The 22,748-nt window shown below is 40.7% G+C and overlaps 1 protein-coding gene across 2 annotated transcripts in view; it reads right to left on the bottom strand.

The window, feature by feature from the left end:
• Positions 1-22,748, bottom strand: part of LOC134344006 (CCR4-NOT transcription complex subunit 7) — a 59,917-nt gene that overhangs the window by 28,897 nt on the left and 8,272 nt on the right. For both annotated transcript variants that reach the window (XM_063043055.1, XM_063043056.1), the window contains exon 2: positions 9,628-9,850. In XM_063043055.1, coding sequence (XP_062899125.1) covers positions 9,628-9,744 — 117 coding nt within the window. In that variant the 5' untranslated portion in view covers positions 9,745-9,850. The remainder of the gene's footprint in view (positions 1-9,627; positions 9,851-22,748) is intronic.

Raw genomic sequence — 22,748 nt, 5'->3', positions numbered from 1 at the left:
TATTGTGTTCCTATCATTGCACCAAAAATGAGCAGCATAACGAATTATGCATGATATTCTTGGAATTTTTTTGGACAGACTATCGAAACAGAGCCACTTATACAAAGTACTTTCATCTTGAATTCCTTCATCTTTGTCATTCCAATTGCATTGAGTTACACCGCAAAATTTAGTTGCTGAACCCATACCAGATTAGATCTGATGCCGGTTCAACTGAGAGGAAATAGGTCCAGGACAGAAAGGCACATGTCAGGTAATTTACATGCTTTGAGTTGATGAGTTAACTTAAATATGTATAATTGATAACTTAAAAACAAATAATTTGAATACACTGGAGAATGTTAACTTTGATAAATGACATTTAAAATGTATTGCTTTTTAATAGCTTTTAACTTTTAAATATTTGTAAATACCATAAAGATTCAATGTCCTTTTTACAATTTTGACAGCTACTAAGTGGGTGGTGTTGTTTAACAAGCTGCAGAGCATTTCTAGGTGTTGGACAATTGATTGACAGGAAGGTCATGTTCTGCACAAGGCTTCAGTGATCAAGAGTGGTTTTGGAGTCCAGTTGTTACAAATAACCTGGGAAGCAAAGGAAGATGAAAAATAATATACAGGTATTCCTTGATTTATGAATTTTTCCCTTTACACCATCAAGATCTTGGGATATGTGAGTGGGCAGCATGGCGGCCTAGTTGATTGTTATCACAATGCTTTACAGTACTAGTGACCGGGGTTCAATTCCTGCCACTGCCTGTAATGAGTTTGTCCGTTCTCTCTGTGACCGCATGAGTTTTTCCGGGTGCTCTGGTTTCCTCCCACAGTCCAAAGACATACCTGTTGATAGGTTAATTGGTCATTGTAAATTGTCCTGTGATTAGGCTACGATTAGATTGGGGACTGCCGGGGCAGCACGGCTCCAGGACCCGAAAGGGCCTACTGCACGCTGTATGTCAATAAATAAATAAATAAATAATCAATAAATTTGATCTGAGTTGATTTTTTAAAGATGCAAGTATTTAGATATTACAGTATGATCGACGCATGGACTTTAGTAAGGCATTTGACATGATATCACTTGGAAGACTGGTCCAAAAGGTTACAGCTCATGGGATTCCTAGTAAATCTAGTTTGGCAATAAGAGATAGAGGGTGATGATAGAGAGTTGCTTTTGTGATTAGAACCAGTGGTGTACCACAAGGATTAGTGCTGGAACCCTTGCTGTTTGTTATATAGAGGGCCCAACTCAACAATGGAGTTCCTCTTAGGAAACAGATAACTGAAGTGGCATTCAATGAGCACTTTGGCTCTAGTGACCATAACTTTATTAGCTTTAAGACAATGACAGAAAAGGATAGGTCAGGTCCACATGTTAGGGTCCTGTACTGGAGCAGGGTTAATTTTGGGGAAATTATACAGGATCTAGCACAGGTCAATTGGGTAAGCCTGTTTGAAGAGAAAGGAACAAACGACAAGCAAGAGAATTTTAAGATTGTGATACAAATGTCCAGGAGTAGCATGTTCCTATTAAGAGTGAAAGATAAATCTGGTAAGTTTAGGGAACCTTGGCTGCCAAGAGATATTGAGCAATGACAAGATTAAGAATCCACAAAAGAAGGAAATCTGGACGCAAAGCGAGAGTATGAGGTGGATCTGGCAGGTAAAGTTAAAGAAAATCCCAAGAGTTTCTATAGCTATATTAACAGTAGAAAGGTGGATAGAGAGAAGGTAGGTCTTCTGAGTGATCAGTAGGGCTATCTATCTCAGGCCTGAGGAGATGGTTGGAATTTTTAATAAATATTTCTACTCTATGCTTACTGAGTATTAAATCATGGTTGCTCAAGAAATAAGGAATACAAGTGGAAATGTTTTGCAGAAAGTTCCTATTACCAGGGAGAAGATATTTGCAGTCTTACACCACATTAAGGTCGATAAATCCCCATAGCCTGACAAAATGCCATGAACTTTGTGGGAGGCTACAAAGGAAACCAGAGGCCCTTACAAAGATATTTGATTCATCTGTAAGGGGGTTTTGTCTTTTATGTTACTGCGTAGGCTAATTAAAATGGCTTCTTTGTTATGTTATACTTGGGAATGCTTCTTTGTTATGTTAAACACTGAGAAAGTTCTTGCGCTAGCAGCTTGTTTTGGGTTAGACTGTGATAAGAAGATGTTACGAACCAATTGGGATAGTTGTTATGTTTTTGGTGTATCTGAAGATATTGTATGCGCGGGGTTTTGGGGCAGAAGGCGGGAGAGAGTCAGACAGAGGATGGACCAGGTGCTGTGAGTCCGCTAACGGGGTCGGACTCCGAGCGGGGCGTTCGGCGAGGAGAGGAGATGGAGACAGACTCGTGTGGAGCATCTGGTCAACCACCGTTGTTGGTCCCAGGCAGCCGGTTGAGGTGGTCCCAGGGGTCGCAGGGTGAAGAAGGGTCCTGAGCTCCAACTGTTTGTGCACGAAGAGATTGAACTTTGATAAGTGTGGCGCCTTTTATTTTCCTTTTATATTTTATTCTCTATTAATTATATAGTTCCAGTAATATCTATAAACTGCAAATCATTTAATCGTATCTGACGTACTGTCTGTTATTTGGGCAGGGTGGGGTACATCACACAGCATCCACACAAACTATTACCCAGTTTGGCAGGGCAGAGGGCTGTTTCCCTAGATGACAGCGAGCCAAGCGACCCTGAGGCTGGCCAGGGGGGCTACACATCATTAGCCACTGGTGGAATTTCGAGGCTAGTAGATGGCTATTGTTGTTATTTAAAAAGGATAGCAAGGACAAGCCAGGAAACTGTAGTTAACCTGACATCAGTGGTGAGGAAGTTACTGGAGGGGATTTTGGGGGACAGAATCGACCAGCATTTGAATTAACACAGTGCAATTAGCCGGAGCATGGCTTTCCACGTGGGATTAATCTTTTAGCTTATTTGAAGTAGTAACCAAAAAGGTGGATGAGGATAGAACAGAGGATAGCGTCTATTTGAACTTTACCATAGCCTTCATCAAAACCTCACGAAGGGAGGCTGATCTGGAAGATTAGGTCCCATGGAAATAAGGGAGCTAAGCTGGATTCAAAATTGGTTTGGAGATAGGAAGAAGAGGGTGGCCGAAAGTTGTTTCTCAGAATGGAGGCTGGTGATTAGCACAGGGGTTACTGTTGGAACCCTTGTTATTCATTACTTATGTGAATGATTTGGATGCAAATGCACAATGCCTGATCAGTAACTTCACAGATGACACAAAATTAGAAATTATTATCAATAGTAAAGAAAGTTATCATAGATTAAAAGAGATCCTGATCAGTCAGGGAAGTAGAACAGTCCCAAATGGATTTTGATAAACACGAGTGAGCTGATGCATTTTTATAAAGTTCCAGTGTAGGAATTACATAATGAATGGTAGTGCACTAGGTAAGTGTAATAGAACAGAGGGACTCAGTAGGACTAGGAGTACAAGTGCATGGTTCATTGAAAGTAGTGTCACAGGTAAGATAGGGTGGTGAACAAGATGTTTAGCATGCTGGCCTTTATCAGTTAGGGCACTGAGTTTACAAACTGGGGCATTATACTGCAACTGTTTAAGTCATCTGTGAGGCCACACTTGGGATACAGTTAACTTATGATAGGAAAGATGTGGTTCATCTAGAAAGAGAGCAGAAAAGATCTAAGTTGATGTCAGAACTAAGAGCCTGGCCACACTGGTCTTTATTCTTTATAACACAGAAGAATGAGGAGCAACCTTATAGAAATATTTAAAATGATGAGAGGCAAAGGCAAGATGGATGGTTCAATCCATCCCAGCTAACCCCAGGGTAGATGATTCCAAAAACAATTTAGGGTAAGAGGGGAAGATTTGTAAAGGGCCAAGAGGGCAACTTTTTTCCTGCAGAGGGTGGAGAGTACATGGAAAAAGCTGCCAGAAGAAGTGGTTCAGGCAGGTACAATACTATCACTTAAGAAGCACTTGGATAGATATATGAAGGGATGTGGACGAAATGGATATGGGCCAAATGCAGGAAACAGGGTCTAGAGGAATGGGCGCAATGGTTGGCATGGATTCATTGAACCAAACCCTATGCATCCGTGTTGAATTGCCCAATGTCTCTCTATAAATTAACAGCTTTGATACATAAGGTATAAAGAGAGGCAAGAGTGGATATCAGACTGCTGGAAAACAGTGCTGCAGTGGTAGTAATAGAGAACAACGAAATGGCAGACGAACTGAATAAGTATCTTCATCTGTCTTCACTGTGGAAGACACTAGCCATATGGTGAAAGTTCCAGGTGTCAGGGGAATGACATGTGTGAAGTTACCAAAACTAGAGAGAAGACTCTTAGGAACTTAAAAGGTCAGAAGGTAGACAAATCACCTGGACCAAATGGTGTACACCCCAGAGTTCTGAAAGAGGTGGCTAAAGAGATTGTGTATGCATTAGTAATGATCTTTCAAGAATCAATAGATTCTGGAATGGTTCCAGAAGACCAAAAAATTGCAAATGTCACTACACTCTTTAAGAAGGGAGAGTGGAACAAGAAACTATTGGCCAGTTAGTCTGACCTCAGCAGTTAGGAAGATGTTGGAGTCCATTATTAAGGATGAGATCTCAGGGTACTTGGAGGCACATGATAAAATAGGCCACAGCCAGCATGGTTTACTCAAGGGAAAATCGTGCCCAACAAATCTGTTGGAATTCTTTGAAAAAGTACTAAGCAGAATAGATAAAGGAGAATTGCTCGATGTTGTCTACTTGGATTTTCAGAAGGCCTTTGACAAGGTATCACACATGAGGCTGCTTCACAAGCTATGAGCCCATGGTATTACAGGAAAGATTCTGGAGTGAATAAAGCAGTGGCTGATTGGCAGGAACAAAGAGGGCGCATAAAGGAAGCCTTTTCTGGCTGGCTGCTAGTGACTAGTGGCGTTCCATGGTGATCTGTGTTGGAACTGATTCTTTTTATGACATATGATTTGGATGATGGAATTGATAGCTTTCTTGCAAAGTCTACAGATGAAATGAAGATAGGTGGAGGGGCAAGTACTTTTGAGGAAGTAGAGACGCAGCAGAAGGACTTAGACAGATTAGGAGAATGGGCAAAGAAATGGAAGATGGAATACAGCGTTGGGAAGTGTATGGTCATGTACTTTGGTAGAAGAAAAACAAAAGGGGTGATTATTTTCTAAATGGAGGGAAAATACAAAAAACTGAGGCGCAAAGCAACTTGGGAGTCATTGTACAGGATTCCCTAAGGATTAACTTGCAGGTTGAGACTGTGGTGAGGAAAGCAAATGCAATGTTAACATTCATTTCAAGAAGACTAGAATATAAATATAAGGATGTAATGTTGAAACTCTATAAAGCACTGGTGAGACCTCACTTGGAGTACTGTGAGCAGGTTTGGCCCCCCCTTATCTTAGAAAGAATGTACTGAAACTGAAGAGGGGTCCAAGGACGATCACGAAAATTATTCCAGGATTGAATAGCTTGTCATATGAAGAGCATCTAACAACATTGGGCCTGTATTGACTAGAATTCAGAACAATGAGGAGTGACCTCATTGAAACTTATTGAAATGGTGAAAGGCCTTCATGAGAGTGGATGTGGAGAGGATGCTTCCTATGGTAGGAGAGTCTAAGACCAGAAGGCACAGCCTCAGAATAGAGGGATGTCCTTTTAGAACAGAGATGAGGAGGAATTTCTTTAGCCAGAGTGGTGAATTTGTTGGAATTCTTTGCCATAGGCAGCTGTGGAGAGCAAGTCTTTATGTATATTTGATAGATTGATAGATTCTTAAATGGCCAGAGAATGAAGGGATATGGGGAGAAGGTAGGAGATTGGGGCTAAGGGGCAAGTTGGATCAGCCGCAATGAAATGGCAGAGCATATGTGACAGGCCAAATGGCCTAATTCTGCTCCTATATCTGACGGTCTTATATATGGTGATGAAGAAGGTATGCAGATGGCAGAAGCATCAGTAGGGCTGTTGATAGTGAAGTAGTCTCAGTGTACAGAGATATTAATTAGCTGAAAAGGAACAGACCAATGGCACATGAAATTTACTGGGGCTGAATTTGAAGTGATGCATTTTGGGAGAACAAATAACACAGTAAATTGCTGGGCATTACTAAGTATTGAGGAACATAAGGATTTGGTGATACAACAATCCCTGAAGTTTGGAGCACAGTGGAATGGTAAAGACATATGGGATGTTAGCCCTCCTTAGCTGCAGCACAGAATATAGCAACAGGAAATTCATGGAAAGTTTGATAAAAACACTGGTGAAACCACATCTGGAATATTATGTACATCTTTGGTCACCATGTTATCAAAAGGATGTGACGGCTCTGGAAATAGTATGTACAGCAGATTCATCATGATATTGACTGGAATGGAGTGCCATAATTATGATGAAAGATTGGATAGATTATATTTTCCTTGGAGCAGAGACTAAGGGGGGACCAAAGAGAGGCATGCAAAATGGCGAGAAACCTAAATGGAGTAAACAGAAGTAAACTTTTTTTCCTATCGCAAAGGTGTTTATAACCAGGCATAGGTTTAAGATAAAGGACAAAAAAACACTGAGGGAAAATTTTTCCCCCACTCAGGTGGGTGGAGTTTTGAATGCACTCACGAGAGAGATGGAGATTAAAATTTCACAACTTTCAACAAGCATCTAGATGAGCACTTGAAGCACCAAGACACAGAAGACTACGTACCACACGCTGGCAAATGGATTAGTATAGATAAACACTGAACAGAACAGCACAAAAACAGGCACTTCAGCTCACCACGTCTGTGTCAACCATGACAGCAATATAAATAACACGTGTGCTGCATGTGGTCCATATCTCTCTGTTTTAGCTAAATGTCTAGCTAAATGCATCTTAAACTTTGCTATCATACCTGCTTCTACCACCTCAATTGTGTAATTCATTTTAGGCTGCAAATTGACAGAGAAACTCCTCACAATTATAGATTGTCTAATGCTGCAGTTAATTTATGGTTAGTTAGTTTTTATTTAGTGATTCCATTCTATATTTATCTATGTGCTTAGATCAAATTACAACTTGTCAATCCTCACTCACCAGTCCTTACAATCAAATCAATGTAGAAATAGAAATTATCGCACCAGGGAGTTTAAATACCTTTGGTTTAAACAAGAGTTCACATAATTACCTCCTAAAATTACATTTACAAGGTACACAATCTGATTTAGCCAAACTCACATTGACAGTACAAAGCATTTTGAAACAACACTGAAAAAAATTAAAGCAGACTTATTTTTTCAAAAGAACCACCCCCAAATATAAATTGCAATTCAACAGAACTTCAAATCAAAGATTTTTTTAGAATGCACCAGAAAATTACCTAAGGCCATTAATTCCATGATTTACTATAACGATAGCCTGAGTTGTGTGGTAGCAAGACCATAAGATATGTACAGGAGCAGATTTAAGCCATTCTGTCCATCGTGTCTGCTCTGCCACTGATTTATTATCCTTCTCAACCACATTCTCCAGCCTTCTCCCCATAACCTTTGATGCCCTAACTAATCAAGAGCCTATCAACATCCCTTCTTTAAACATACCTAATGAACTGGCCTCCACAGCTATTGGTGGCAATTAATTCCACTGATTCACCACATTTTCGAGTGCGCATGCGCCAGTCGTGCATGCAGCCTGTTACAGCCGTTCCAGACCAGTATTCTTACTTTTTCTTCTTACTTTTTAACTTACGTTATTTTTTGTATTTTTTTTCTCATGGTAACACGTCGAAACTGCACCCTCTCTAAATGCTGGTAGAGAGAGTTTTATTTGGGTTTTTAGCGCTGTTAATAGTTACATTCCGACACATCTCATTAGCGGGACAGAAGCATGGTAGCACTGTGTATTCCTGGGACCAGCTGCTTGCGCTAATGCCGGCCGTTTTAGCCAGCAGAACGGTGGACACCCCTGCTGAAATCTGGAGGAAAACACAGAGGATGCAGAGGGGGATCACAAAGTCGAGGAAAGAGGACCGGGCCGAGACAACAGAGACTTATGGAGAAGAGGAGTTCGGTGGGTAATAAAATGGATGAGTTCACGGCGTTAGCCAGGCGTCAGAGAACACTTCGGGAGAGCAGTGTTATGTGTTTCACTGATACGGCACTGCACGAGGACATACCCGATCAAAACTTCTCCATGGACGGCTTCCAGACGGTTCGGGCTGACCGGAAGTGCACTGAGAGCGGTAAGCGTAAAGGAATTGGGTGCTTACTGTTCTGGTTAACAACAGATAGTGCAATCCGGGTCATATTACGATCGAGGAATGTATTTGTAGACTGGATATTGAACTTTTTGCTGTTGGACTTTGGCCATATTCCACCAAGATACAACACTGGGCGGCACGGGAGGTCGTTCCTGCCTGTGGCCATCGAACTTGCAGCTCGTCCTGTGGAGGGTCAGACACCCTGAGCCAATAGGCTGGTCTTGGACTTATTTTCCATCTGGCATAGTTTGCATTTTGTTGTTTGATTGTTTGTGGTTTTTGTATTGCTATATTTATGCTCTATACTTGGTTGGAGCGGCTGTAACGAAACCCAATTTCCCTCGGGATCAATAAATGGCTAAAGAAATTCCTCATCTTGTTCTAATCTGAGGCTGTTCCCTCTGGTCCTCAACAACTCTACAGTAGGAAACATCCTCTCCATATCCACTCTATAGAGGCCTTTCAATTTATGCCTAATAATAGTAAAATTATTCATGTTTGCAGCACTACTCCAAGAAATTAACAATAACTTCAATATTTCTGCACAAGGTTTTTTATATAAAAATCCAGAAATAACTTAATAATTCAATCCTCAATCATAAAGTTTATGTTGACATCCGCAACAAAAACAAGAAAAAAATCAACTGAACTAATGGCAGTTCTAGATAATTATAAACTTTAGAAGTAACATATTTTCTTGTTGCACAAGGTGCATGTTTAAAAATCGGTATCTTCCCAAGCTATAATAATGGCTTAGTGCCATGAGGCCTTAAGCTAACTACACAAGTTATAGGAGGGTTCCACCCCTATGAACTGTTCATAACCCTAACAGTCTGCATGTTAGAAATGCTGCCCTGAACTGAGTTCCAACAAGGCAAACGAGCCCCACAGACATGCAGCAGCTAGCAAGTACAGTTTGTTGGTCTCCTAAACACTCACTCAGTACAGGGTTCACATACATCCAGCATTCATAAACTGGGAAAAATCCTGTACTAAAATTCCCTCAGGTGAATTTATTTTATAAAATTATATTTGAATCATATATGCCATGACATACATAAAACAGATGCCGTTACTTAGGAAATATTAAGAACTGCATCTTTTGCTACCTGGCACGTTTGTGAAACATTGAAGTGAACAAACTCTCAATTAACTCTACAGAGCTGATAGACACTATGGATTCTTTTGAACTGACTGCAAAAGGCGACAGGTGCAGGAAAGAGGAAATTCTTGTTAAAAAGTTGTTCAACGTATATGGGAGTGATCCATAATAGTCTTTACCTTTGCAGGAAATTCTGGATCTAAATGCTACATAATCTAAATTTAAACCTTAAATTAAAATCTGAAACAAAACCAAGTATCTGATTTACCATTGCAACATAGTTGAATTTCCGAATTACTTGTCGTATTCTCTTCATCTCTTCATCCAGGTTACAAGCCCAGACCTCACAGATTCTTTGGCTGTGATCCACTGTTGCTGCTGGCATGTTGCCAAGTTCAACTAGCCTTCATTAAAGCACTATTCTTTCAGGTCAGATAGTTGTACGTCAGGATGCCCAAATTTATTCTGTAACCTCCAGTCACAAAAACCCCCTAGAAAACAAAAAGGAAACCAATCTGAATGCATTAAAATGAAATAGGACTTCAGCAGTAGCACGAAATTTGAAGTAATAACTTTAAATTTCTGTAATTCTTTGTTCAGCACCGGGAAATAAATTTTAAAACGTTGCAAGTAAATACTTGTTCTTTTATAAAGCAAAACAACATTTCCAAAGAAGGATCATGGATCAACTTTATTCACCACATGTATTTAATGTATTAAGAACTTGCTGTGGTGTGTTGGTCAGGGCATGACATGAAGCAAAAAACAACAATCAGCAATTATAAAGAATTACATAAATATAAAGTTTGAGGTTAAGTACGGCAGGTTGCCACAATCTTTTTATGAAGCTTCCATTTCGCTTATTCTTAAAAAGAATAAGAACCCAACCAAATGCTCTTCATACAGACCAATCTCTTTACTTAATGTTGATACTAAAATCCTATCTAAAGTTCTGGCCCGTAGAATTGAAAATATTTTACCATCTATCATTTCTGATGATCAGACAGGATTTATTACAAATCGATATTCCCACTTTAATCTTCGTCGTTTATTAAACGTTGTTTATTCCCATTCTAAGGAGATAACGGAATATGTGATTTCTTTGGACGCTGAGAAGGCTTTTGATCAGGTTGAATGGAATTATTTATTTAAAACTTCACAAAAATTTAATTTTGGGCCTAATTTTATTCAATGGATTAAATTACTTTATCTATCTCCTTCTGCTAGGGTCCTTACTAATTTTCAGTATTCCAAACCTTTTAAACTTCAACGTGGAACTAGACAAGGCTGTCCCTTGAGCCCTTTGCTCTTTGACATGGCTTTAGGACCCTTAAGGCTGATTTATACTTGTGCGTCAAATGGACGCCGTAACCTACGCAAATAGCCTACGCGCGTTGTGAGCATTTATACTTGTGCATTGGTGTATCTGCATCGCTCTGCAATTCAGGCATGTCACGCATGTGCACACACCTGCCCGTGCAAGGCTTCATGGTCATGGTAGTCTTTCTCGGGATAAACAAGTTTAAAGTGAGCGTATTTTCTCATAAAAGCGAAATGTGTCCTCCATAATCTCAGAGGTCTGTAAAGCTTTATGGAAAGCATAGCAGCCAGAGTTCCTTCCCTGCCCTTCAGTCGCCCAATGGGAAGCTACTGCAGCGTAGGAGGAAATGCGATGCTACCAAGCAGACCAATCACAGTGTAGCCACAACGCGCAGTTACATTTTGGGAGAGGTGCGCATCAGGCTACGGCGTAGGGATCCGCATAGGGTTCGCGGCGACGCTGTACCGATTTGACACAGAAGTATAAATCAGCCTTTAGCCATTGCTTTTCAAGAATCTAATGATATTACTGGTATTCTAAGGAGAAGGACTGTTCATAAAGTTTTGCTTTATTCTGATGACCTATTGCTTTTTAGTTCTAATGTCGAGACTTCATTACCTCCTGTGCTTTCTCTACTTTGTTGTTTTAGCCAGTTTTCAGGTTACAAACTGAATTTCCTAAGAGTGAACTTTTTCCTCTGAATAATTTGTTATCAATTAATACTAACCTTCCTTGTAAAATTGTAAGAAAACAATTTATCTATTTGGGTGTAACAATTACCAAGCATTAAAAATACCTATTTAATGAAAATTTTCTTACCTTACTGAATTTTGTAAACAGGACACTATCAAACTGGTCGCCTTTATCGTTACCCTTGGTTGGCCGAATTAACTCTATTAAAATGAATATTTTACCTAAATTTATATACCTTTTTCAGGCATTACCTTTATTCCTGAATCTTTTTTTGATTCTCTCGATTCTATTATATCTTCTTATATATGGAAAAACAAACATTCTCCAAAGTTCATCTTCAGAAATCTAAGAAGAATGGAGGTTTAGCTTTACAAATTTTAGGTTTTATTATTGGGCAGTCAATATACGAAATCTCACGTTTTGAACATATTATAGTAACCGTGAGGACTGTCCGATATGGGTTTCTTTAGAAGCTAACTCTGTTAATAAATTTTCTATTATTTCTCTTCTCGGATCTTCACGCCCTTTATCCTTTAGTAAACTAACTGAAAATTTGGTAGTTATACTTTGAGAATCTGGGTACAATTTAGGAAATTCTTTGGTCTATTGAGATTTTTTTTCTCTAGTCCCATTTGTTCGAACTACTTTTTTAAAACCTTTGATGACCGATTCAGTTTTTAAAGAATGGGATAGATTGGGTATTAAATGCTTCCAGGATTTGTTTGTTGGAGGAAGTCTTCTTTCGTTTGAGCAAGTCTTCTTTCGTTTGAGCAAATGTCAGTTAAATATAATTTACCCAAAACTCATTTTTTCGTTATTTACAAATTAGAGACTTTCTGGGTTCTCAACTATATGCATTTCCTATAAGTTCCGATAAGAACTTACTAGATGTAATTTTTAATTTGAAACCTTTTTATAATGGTCTAATATCCAATATTCATGGTATGTTGCTAGGAATGAGAAATGTTCCTATAGACAAAATTAAAAATCTTTGGGAACAAGATGTACCGACTTCAATTTCTGAGGAAACTTGGAATGAAATTTTTTAATTGTTATGTGCCCGTCATTCCCTCTTACAATTTAAAGTAGTTCATAGGGCTCACATGTCTAAAGATAAGCTATTTTGTTTTTATTCGGATATATCTCCTTTCTGTGATAGATGTAATAATGGACCAGCTTCATTAATTCACATGTTTTGAACATGTCCGAGCCTTGAAAGATACTGGAAGTATTCCAAACTTTCTCAGTACGTTTCAAGGTAAATTTTAAGCCTAACCCTTTGACCACATTACTTGGTATTGTTGGAGGAAAAGACTTTATTTTGGAGACACCTGACTTGCATATTTTGGCTTTTATCTCTCTTATAGCTCAGAGAGCACTCTTGCTTAAATGGAAGGATGCTTTTCCGCCTACTGATATTCAATGGTTACGTAATGTTATGTCATGCTTAAATTTAGAAAAGATCCGTTGTTCAGTTTTTGAATCTAGCCAAGACTTCTATACATTATGGGGACCATCTTTGAGTCATTTTCAAAATATTTGATTTGTTGTAAAAGTACAGATGGTAGCTAATAATATTTTATTATATGATAAAGGTTTTTTCCCTTTTTTCTTGCTTTTCCTAATAGCTCTGACTTGGGTAATGGGTTTAGATTTTTTTTTCTGTATAACAAAATTATTACAGGTTTCCCCCGCCATCCGAAGGTAGAGCATTCCTATGAAATGGTTTGTAAGCTGAAATGTCGTAAAGCGAAGAAGCAATTACCATTTATTTATATGGGAAAATTTTGTGAGCGTTCGCAGACCCAAAAATAACCTACCAAATCATGCCAAATAACACATAAAACCTAAAATAACAGTAACATATAGTAAAAGCAGGAATGATATGATAAATACACAGCCTATATAAAGTAGAAATACTTTTCCACAATCTTTACTGAACTGTTGTCCGTAGCGAAAATCTCACGCAAGCGCCATCAGCAGAAAATCTCACGCAAGCGCTGTTAGCAAAAGCACGGCGCAAGCGCTCTCCGGTAACCTTTATGCTATGAAGCTGCCAAATCATACCAAATAACACGTAAAAATACACAGCCTATATAAAGTAGAAATAATGTATGTACAGTGTAGTATCACTTACTGGAATTGGGAAGAAACCGAGTACACGGATGATGGTGTGTTAAGAATGAGTCGTCGCAGGTTGGGTGGTGCAGTGGCCCCACCCTCCGGGCCGCCGACCCGATACATTGCCGTGAAGCACGCAGGGGTTCAGCGGTAGCCGGAAGGCACACAGCACATCTTTAAGAAAAAAGCCGAAAAAAACAAACTAATTAATTAGGTAACACACATCAAAGCTGCTGGTGAACGCAGCAGGCCAGGCAGCATCTATAGGAAGAGGCGCAGTCGACGTTTCAGGCCGAGATCTGGGCCGACAATTACGTGTCAGCGGCACCTAATTAATTAGCATGTTTATTTCGGCTTTTTTCTTAGAGATGTGCTGTGTGCCTCCCGGCTACCGTTGCATTCTCCGCAAATCGGTATCTGTCCGTGGCCTGGGGGTTGGGGTGGTGGGACACTGGGGTGTCATCTCGTCGTCCATTTCCATTAGAGCAGGCAGCTCATCTTCTCCTATGACTGCTCGCCTCGATGTCGAAGGTCGAGGTTTGTCATCTGCTGTGGCTGATATGGAAGGCTTGCTTGACTGCTGAGCCTCGCGCATTTTTCTATCACACAGTTCTTTGTAAGGACTCAAACCATCCTGCAAATATCCCCTAAATCGACATACCCTTTCAAAATTAAAGTCCTACTTTATCATTACTCATTTGGTTTCGATTGTTATCCTTTTTTCTTCCAACTGCATCAGCTCTTCATCTGTCAGTTCTTGGTCATGGAATGCCAAAACCTCTTCAACATCATGTTCGTCAACTTCCACAAGCCAAACTCACTTTGTCCTTACTTCGTTCACCACGATCGAAATGCTTAATTATGTCTAGTTTTATGCTAAGTGTAACACCCTTACGAGCTCTTTTAGGCTTTTCCGATACCATAGAACTCATCTTGCAAACGGCTGCTCACAGCACGTGTTAAAGCAATGCCGTTCTGAATCCGGGGAGAGCGGCTGCTCGGGGCGCGCGCTGCCTTTTATCACGTGCTGCTTTTTTTTTCGTAACAGTGAAAACACCTTCTGAAAGCAAAAACGGTACAAATGTAGGTCTTTCGTAACAGTGAGGTTTCATAAAGTGAACGTTCAAAAAGCAGGGGACACCTGTATATTTCAATATTACGATTTAATTTAATTTTATGAATACAGGGTTTTGTGATTGTAATTGTATTTTAAATACAATGTATTTGGTACTGTTTTATTTTTTCTTTTGACTTATAATATATATCTTCTTGTACTCTGTATTCTTCTATGTAGAAACTAAAAAAAATATTGAAATTAGCTAAGTACGGATATGAAATAAAATGTGGGGAAATACCAGCATGTACAGTGGATTCCAGTTAATTGGACCATGGGTTATTAGGGGTAGCCACCTATTTGGGGCAACTCTTAAAGAACAAAAACAATTTGAGAAAATAACCAGGATTCCCTTCATTTATATGAAGATTATGCCATTTAATTCGGGCAGGAGACCGTTGTCAAACATTTTCTAACTAGTGTCAATCACATGCAAGTTGTATGGCCATTAGACACTACATTGCGCTTAGAGCAAACAGTTTTTAAAATAGCGTCACTTGCGTGTTTGCATTCAAAATGCGGTGATTTTTGTTACTGATAGCTGGCGAGTAGAAAACATTAAGACAATTCAGAATTGTTTTGCTCACTGATTTCAAGCATTCAGACTTCGAGATATCAGAGACAGCTGAGAGTGAAAATGAGACAATTTCACTACTTCAAGTTAGGAATCATTAAGAATTTGAAGGTATCGACAACCAGCTTAAATATTACAATGAAAAGGAAGATCTGGAGGATACAATCATACCAAGCACTGTTTGAAGGACATCCATGATCTGCACTAAATGTCTGTGTTGACTTTGTTCATTAACAGTCAATCAAAAGAATACATCAGCGTACACCGAATGCATTCCTCCATCAATAACTATTCAGAACTAATATATAGTTTTTATAGTACTGTAACAGTTTTGGTAGTATTCTAATTTATTTGGTATTTCATAGTCATACTTTATTGATCCCAGGGGAAATTGGTTTTCGTTACAGTTGCACCATAAATAATAAATAGTAGTAGAACCATAAATAGTTAAATCGTAATATGTAAATTATGCCAGTAAATTATGAAATAAGTCCAGGACCAGCCTATTGGCTCAGGGTGTCTGACTCTCCAAGGGAGGAGTTGTAAAGTTTGATGGCCATAGGCAGGAATAACTTCCTGTGATGCTCTGTGCTGCATCCCGGTGGAATGAGTCTCTGGCTGAATGTACTCCTGTGCCCACCCAGTACATTATGTAGTGGATGGGAGACATTGACCAAGATGGCATGCAACTTAGACAGCATCCTCTTTTCAGACACCACCGTGAGAGAGTCCAGTTCCATCCCCACAACATCACTGGCCTTACGAATGAGTTTGTTGATTCTGTTGGTGTCTGCTACCCTCAGCCTGCTGCCCCAGCACGCAACAGCAAACATGATAGCACTGGCCACCACAGACTTGTAGAACATCCTCAGCATCGTCCGGCAGATGTTAAAGGACCTCAGTCTCCTCAGGAAATAGAGACAGCTCTGACCCTTCTTGTAGACAGCCTCAGTGTTCTTTGACCAGTCCAGTTTATTGTCAATTCGTATCCCCAGGTATCTGTAATCCTCCACCATGTCCACACTGACCCCCTGGATGGAAACAGGGGTCACCGGTGCCTTAGCTCTCCTCAGGTCTACCACCGGCTCCTTAGTCTTTTTCACATTAAGCTGCAGATAATTCTGCTCACACCATGTGACAAAGTTTCCTACCGTAGCCCTGTACTCAGCCTCATCTCCCTTGCTGATGCATCCAACTTAAATGCATAATTTGTTACTTAAAATGTATTTCACTTAAATACATAATTTGTTACTCAGTTTATCTATTTTATACCTTTTTTAACTATTTCCATGAAACTCTGGCTAATTGAGGCTGCTTAATTGGGTCAAAATGTACTGGCCCAAAGTGTCCCAATTGGCAGAATCCACAGTATTACCATGTAACCAGCATTATAAAAAGTGGTTTAAAGTGCTTACAGTGCAGTTCAGAGACAGGGTTAATAGATAAATGGGGTGGGGTGGCTAACTAACTACTTGGTGGAAGAAAATTTTAAGATAGTGCGAAGTTTAGCACTTCAATAAGGAAGCTTTTGGAAAAGGCGAATTGCAGGGTAGGTAGTAACTGCAAATAAAGCGGAGGAGCAACTTTCTGAAGACATTCCTGGTATGGAAACAACAATGCCCTTGAAAGGAAAATCCTACAAAAAGTAGTGGATATGACACAGTCCATCACAGGTAAAGCCCTCCCCATCATTGAACACATCCACATGGAGTGCTGGCGCAGGAAAGCAGCATCCACCACCCGGGACCCTCACCAGCCCGGTCATGCTCTCTTCACGCTGCTGCCATCAGGAAGGTGGTACAAGAGCTTCAGGACCCACATCACCATGTTCAGGAACCCTTCAACCATCAGGCTCTTGAACCAGAGGGAATAACTTCACTCAACTCCACACACCGCATCACTGAGCTGTCCCACAACCCAAGAACTCATCTTCACAGAATCTCCAGCTCATATTTTCAATATCTGTTGCTTATTTATTTATTTATTATTATTTCTTTTTTTTCTCTCTCTTGTATTTTGCGCATCGGTTATCTGTCGCGCTGGGTACAGTCTTTCATTGATTCTATTATGTTTCTTGGATTTACTGAGTATACCTGGAAGAAAACAAATCTCAGGATGGTATATGGTTGCAAATATGTACTTTGATAATAAATTTACTTTAACTCTAGTAATGTATGATTCCATCGCTAGTTGTTAACTACATCAAGGCCAGATAAAATTTTGCCATACAGCAAAACCTCCAGTTAAGATGGCGCAACTGAAAGTGTGTGACAGCTTCCTGATAGTCAAAAAGCTAAGAAATTCCACTAAAAAAAAAATCAGTAAAAATAACTTCAAAATACCTTTAAAAATACCTTTTTTGAGGTAAATCTGTGTTAAATTATCATCGCAAACTGTGAAGGGGCAAGCAGTGGCGAGGCGAGTTCAGGGAATGAGCCAAGAGGGTGTGTTGCAGATGGAGTAGCAATGTCCACACAGCTCGCCCAGGAGCAAGGTTGGATCACTGTGGGCACCGTAAAGAGATGTCAGGGCCCAGGCACAGGAGATTTGATTTCAATGCTCATACAACCGGCCTGGGTACAAAGTTGAATCGCTCCAGGCGCCAAGCTAATTCGAAGAGCTTGAGAGCAGCTTTGGACTGGGAGACAAAATCTAGGCCTGGAGCGAGTCACTGGGCAGCATGGCCTAGGCCCGGGGCCTTTCACAGCAGCAGTGCCTGTGTCCAAGTGTGAGGTACAATGTGCTGTTTGGACAATTTACACACCGGCCCAGACTGAGAAGACAGGGTGTCAGTCACGATGAGAACCAATTTCGCTCATTCTGCACAACATTCATCTCCATGGTGCTGAGGCTATGAAGACTACTCAATCTGATGCGCTCTATACCTGCTGCATACATACACATATATATTACCCTATCTATACCATACATAATTTTGGCTGTATTCATATATGGTTAAATGACAATTAAACGAATTGAATTGAATACTCCAGATTAAGCCTCACCAATATCTTATACAAATTCAATGTTACATCCAAACTCCTATAATCAGTACATTGACTTATGAAGGGAAATGGGTCAAAAGTTCGCTTTACAAACCTATCTACCTGTGACATCACTTTCAAGGAATTATGAATCTGCATTTGCAGATCCCTCTGTTCTACCACACTCTTCAGTGCCCTAACACTCACCATGTAAGGCCTACCCGATTATCTCCCTAAAGTGCAACACTTCACACTTGTCTGCATTAAGTTCCATCTAACAACAGACATCAAAGTTGCTGGTGAACGCAGCAGGCCAGGCAGCATCTCTAGGAAGAGATACAGTCGACGTTTCAGGCCGAGACCCTTCGTCAGGACTAACTGAAGGAAGAGTTAGTAAGAGATTTGAAAGTGGGAGGGGGAGGGGGAGGGGGAAATCCAAAATGATAGGAGAAGACAGGAGGGGGAGGGATGGAGCCAAGAGCTGGACGGGTGATTGGCAAAGGGGATATGAGAGGATCATGGGACAGGAGGCCCAGGGAGAAAGACGGGGGGGGGGCGGGGGGGAACCCAGAGGATGGGCAAGGGGTATAGTCAGAGGGACAGAGGGAGAAAAAGGAGAGTGAGAGAAAGAATGTGCGTATAAAAATAAATAACGGGTGGGGTACAAGGGGGAGGTGGGGTATTAGCGGAAGTTAGGGAAGTCGATGTTCATGCCATCAGGTTGGAGGCTACCCAGATGGAATATAAGGTGTTGTTCCTCCAACCTGAGTGTGGCTTCATCTTTACAGTAGAAGAGGCCGTGGATAGACATGTCAGAATGGGAATGGGATGTGGAATTAAAATGTGTGGCCACTGGGAGATCCTGCTTTCTCTGGCGGACAGAGCGTTAAGTGTTCAGCAAAGCAGTCTCCCAGTCTGCGTCGGGTCTCGCCAATATATAGAAGGCCACATCGGGAGCACCGGACGCAGTATATCACCCCAGCCGACTCACAGGTGAAGTGTCACCTCACCTGGAAGGACTGTCTAGGGCCCGACGCAGACTGGGAGACCGCTTTGCTGAAGAGACGAGACGCAGACTGGGAGACCACTTTGCTGAACACCTACGCTCTGTCATCTGCCCTGTCTCATTCCCTGATCGGAGATCTAGTATCACAGTCTCTTTGGGACTTCTATGTCCTGATGTGTGCCCTCTTCTCATTGCTACCATCAGGGATGAGGTACAAGAGCCTGAAGACACACTCAATGATTCAGGAATAGCTTCTTTCCCTATGCCATCAGATTTCTGAATGGACATTGAACCCATGAACACTACCTCACTATTTTATGTTTTCTCTTTTTGCACTACTTAAACACATAATTCTTCACGTAACTTACAGTTTTATTATGTATTGCAATGTATTTCTGCCGCAAAACAAATTTCATGGCATGTTGCCAGTAATATTAAACCCGATTCTGATTCTGGAAACTTTCCTGAACACAAACTCTTTCCCATCCAGCCCTCTTAAAGTATGGGAGTCCCAGATAACGTGGAAAGTTAAAATTATCTACTCTCTCAACCTCATGTTAAAAATATTAAACAAGATGGTGCCAAGGGTTTTTGTGACCCAGACAACTTCTTCTACATCATCCACAAAACAGCTTATTCTTCCTTTCTATACCTTTCTTTTCAAGGTTGCTAGGATTCAGTCAGAGCCTGTGATCTACAGTTCAAACTATGGTTCTCCGCAAGTAACACACATCAAAGTTGCTGGTGATTCATGTTGTTTGCCTTCTCCGCAAGTGGTGGTTTTCGGCACCGGCCATATGGCCTGGCATTTCGATATTTCCAGGAGCAGCCTGGAAGACGTGTCTTCAGGAGCGGCACTGTGGACAACCCAATTCCTCACCAATTTTGAAAACTGAAGCATAATGGGAGACTGAAACATCGAGACTGCAGGGTGTGCGTGTGTGCTGTGCGTATGTACACACACCCACGGACTGTTGGGTGGTCTATAATATACAGGTGTCCCCCGCTTTTCGAACGTTCGCTTTACGAAACCTCACTGTTACGGAAGACCTACATTAGTACCGTTTTCGCTTTCAGAAGGTGTTTTCACTGTTACGAAAAAAATTCAGCGTGCGATAAAAAATTCAGCGCGCGAAAAAAAGCTGTGCGCGCCCCGAGCAGCCGCACTCCCCGGATTCGGAACGGTATTCTCGCCAGCACTGCTTTAACACGAGCCTGTGCGCAGACATTTGCAAGATGAGTTCTATGGTGTCGGAAAAGCCTGAAAGAGCAGTAAGGGTGTTACACTTAGCATAAAACTAGACATAATTAAGCGTTTCGATCGTGGTGAACAAAGCAAGGACAAAGTGAATTTGGCTTGTGGAAGCTGACGAAGATGATGTTGAAGAGGTTTTGGCATCCCATGACCAAGAACTGATAGATGAAGAGCTGATGCAATTGGAAGAGGAAAGGATAACAATCGAAACTGAATGAGTAATGATAAAGTACGACTTTAATTTTGAAAGGGTACGTAGGTTTAAGGGATATTTGCAAGATTCTTTGAGTCCTTACAAAGAACTGTATGATAGAAAAATGCGCGAGGCTCAGCAGTCAAGCAAGCCTTACACATCAGCCACAGCAGACGACGAACCTCGACCTTCGACATCGAGGCTGGCAGTCATAGGAGAAGATGAGCTGCCTGCTCTAATGGAAACAGACGACGAGATGACACCCCAGTATCCCACCACCCCAACACCCAGGCCGCGGATAGATACTGTACCGATACGCGGAGAATGCAGCAGTAGCCAGGAGACGCACAGCACATCTTTAAGAAAAAAGCCGAAATAAACATGCTAATTAATTAGGTGCTGCCCCACACGTAATTAATTAGCATGTTTATTTCAGCTTTTTTCTTGAAGATGTGCTGTGTGCCTTCCGGCTACTGCTGAACCCCTGCGTGCTTCGCAGCAATGTATCAGTTGGTGGCCCGGAGGGTGAGGCCACTGTACCACCCAACCTGCAACGACTCAGCCTAACACACCATCATCAGTGTGCTCTGCGCTGTCCCGATTCCAGTAAGTGATACTGCACTGTACATACATTATTTCTGTTTTATAACGGCTGTGTATTTTTAGGTGTTATTTGGTATGATTTGGCAGCTTCATAGCGTAAAGGTTACCAGAGAGCGCTTGCGCCGTGTTTTTGCCAACAGCGCTTGCGTGAGATTTTCTGCCGATGGCGCTTGCATAAGATTTTCGCTACGAAGAACAGTTCAGTAATGATTGCAGAAAAGTATTTCTACTTTATATAGGCTGTGTATTTATCATATCATTCCTGCTTTTACTATATGTTACTGTTATTTTAGGTTTTATGTGTTATTTGGCATGATTTGGTAGGTTATTTTTGGGTCTGCGAACGCTCACAAAATTTTCCCATATAAATAAATGGTAATTGCTTCTTCGCTTTACGACATTTCGGCTTGCGAACCGTTTCATAGGAACGCTCTACCTTCGGATGGTGGGGGAAACCTGCAATATAATCCCGTTAACATGGTCATTCCTTTTTTATTCCTCAACTCTACCCACAAAGCCTTCCCAGACAAGCACTTCAGTCTGTCTTGACTTAGCATTGCCATGACATTTTCCCTGACTAGTAATGCCACCCCTCCCCCTCTAATTCCTCCCACTCTATCACATCTATAACAATGGAACCCAGAAAATGAGCTGCCTGTCCTGCCCCTCCTGCAAGCAAGTCTCACTAATGGCTATAATGTCATAATTCCATATGCTGATCCATGCCCTGAGCTCACCTGCCTTTCCTACAATACTCCATGCACTGAAATATACGCAGCTGAAATCATTAGTCCCACCATTCTCATCCTTTCAATTCTTGACTTTATATGTAGGCTTAACAAGATCTTTCTCCACAGCCACTCCACTATCTGTTCTGGCATTCTGGCTCCCATCCTTCCCTGCAACTCTATTTTTCCTTTTCAATATTTTTATTAGTTTCTCCATAGAAGAATACAGAGTACAAGGAAGTATATATAAAGGTTTAAAAACTACCAATTACATTAAATCTATTCATAATAATAATCTCATTACCCCCTATTCATGTAGATTAGTCAGTTATATTGAAATATACTAATTTATTACAAAAAAAAGTCTAACCTTTACCAAGACTGAAGCTGTTTATTAAGGAAGAAAAAAGGTAAAATACCTTCTCGTATAATAAAAATTAATAATAGCCAACATCTAAATTTAAACAACGAATTGAGGGTTTGAAACTTTTGAAAATAATTCAGAAAGTGTCCCCACAATGTTTGAAAGTCTTGACCAGATTCAGAAATTGAACAACGAATCTTCTCTAAATCTAAGCAAGACATAATGTCGCATAACCACTGAGCATGAGTAGGAGGAGAAACATCTTTCTATTTAAACAAAAGCACCCTCCTATCTATAAGAGAGCTAAAGGCCAAAATATGTAAATCGGATGTCTTCAACTTGATATCTTGTCCTGCAACAATACCAAGTAGGGCCGTCAGAGGATTAGGCTTAAAATTGACTTTGAAAAGTAAAGAAAAAGTTTGAAAAACTT

Source organism: Mobula hypostoma, chromosome 3 (genome assembly GCF_963921235.1).
Source record: "Mobula hypostoma chromosome 3, sMobHyp1.1, whole genome shotgun sequence".
Taxonomy (NCBI): domain Eukaryota; kingdom Metazoa; phylum Chordata; class Chondrichthyes; order Myliobatiformes; family Myliobatidae; genus Mobula; species Mobula hypostoma.
Note: the sequence above shows the minus strand (reverse complement) of the source record. Positions and strands in the feature narration are given on the sequence as shown.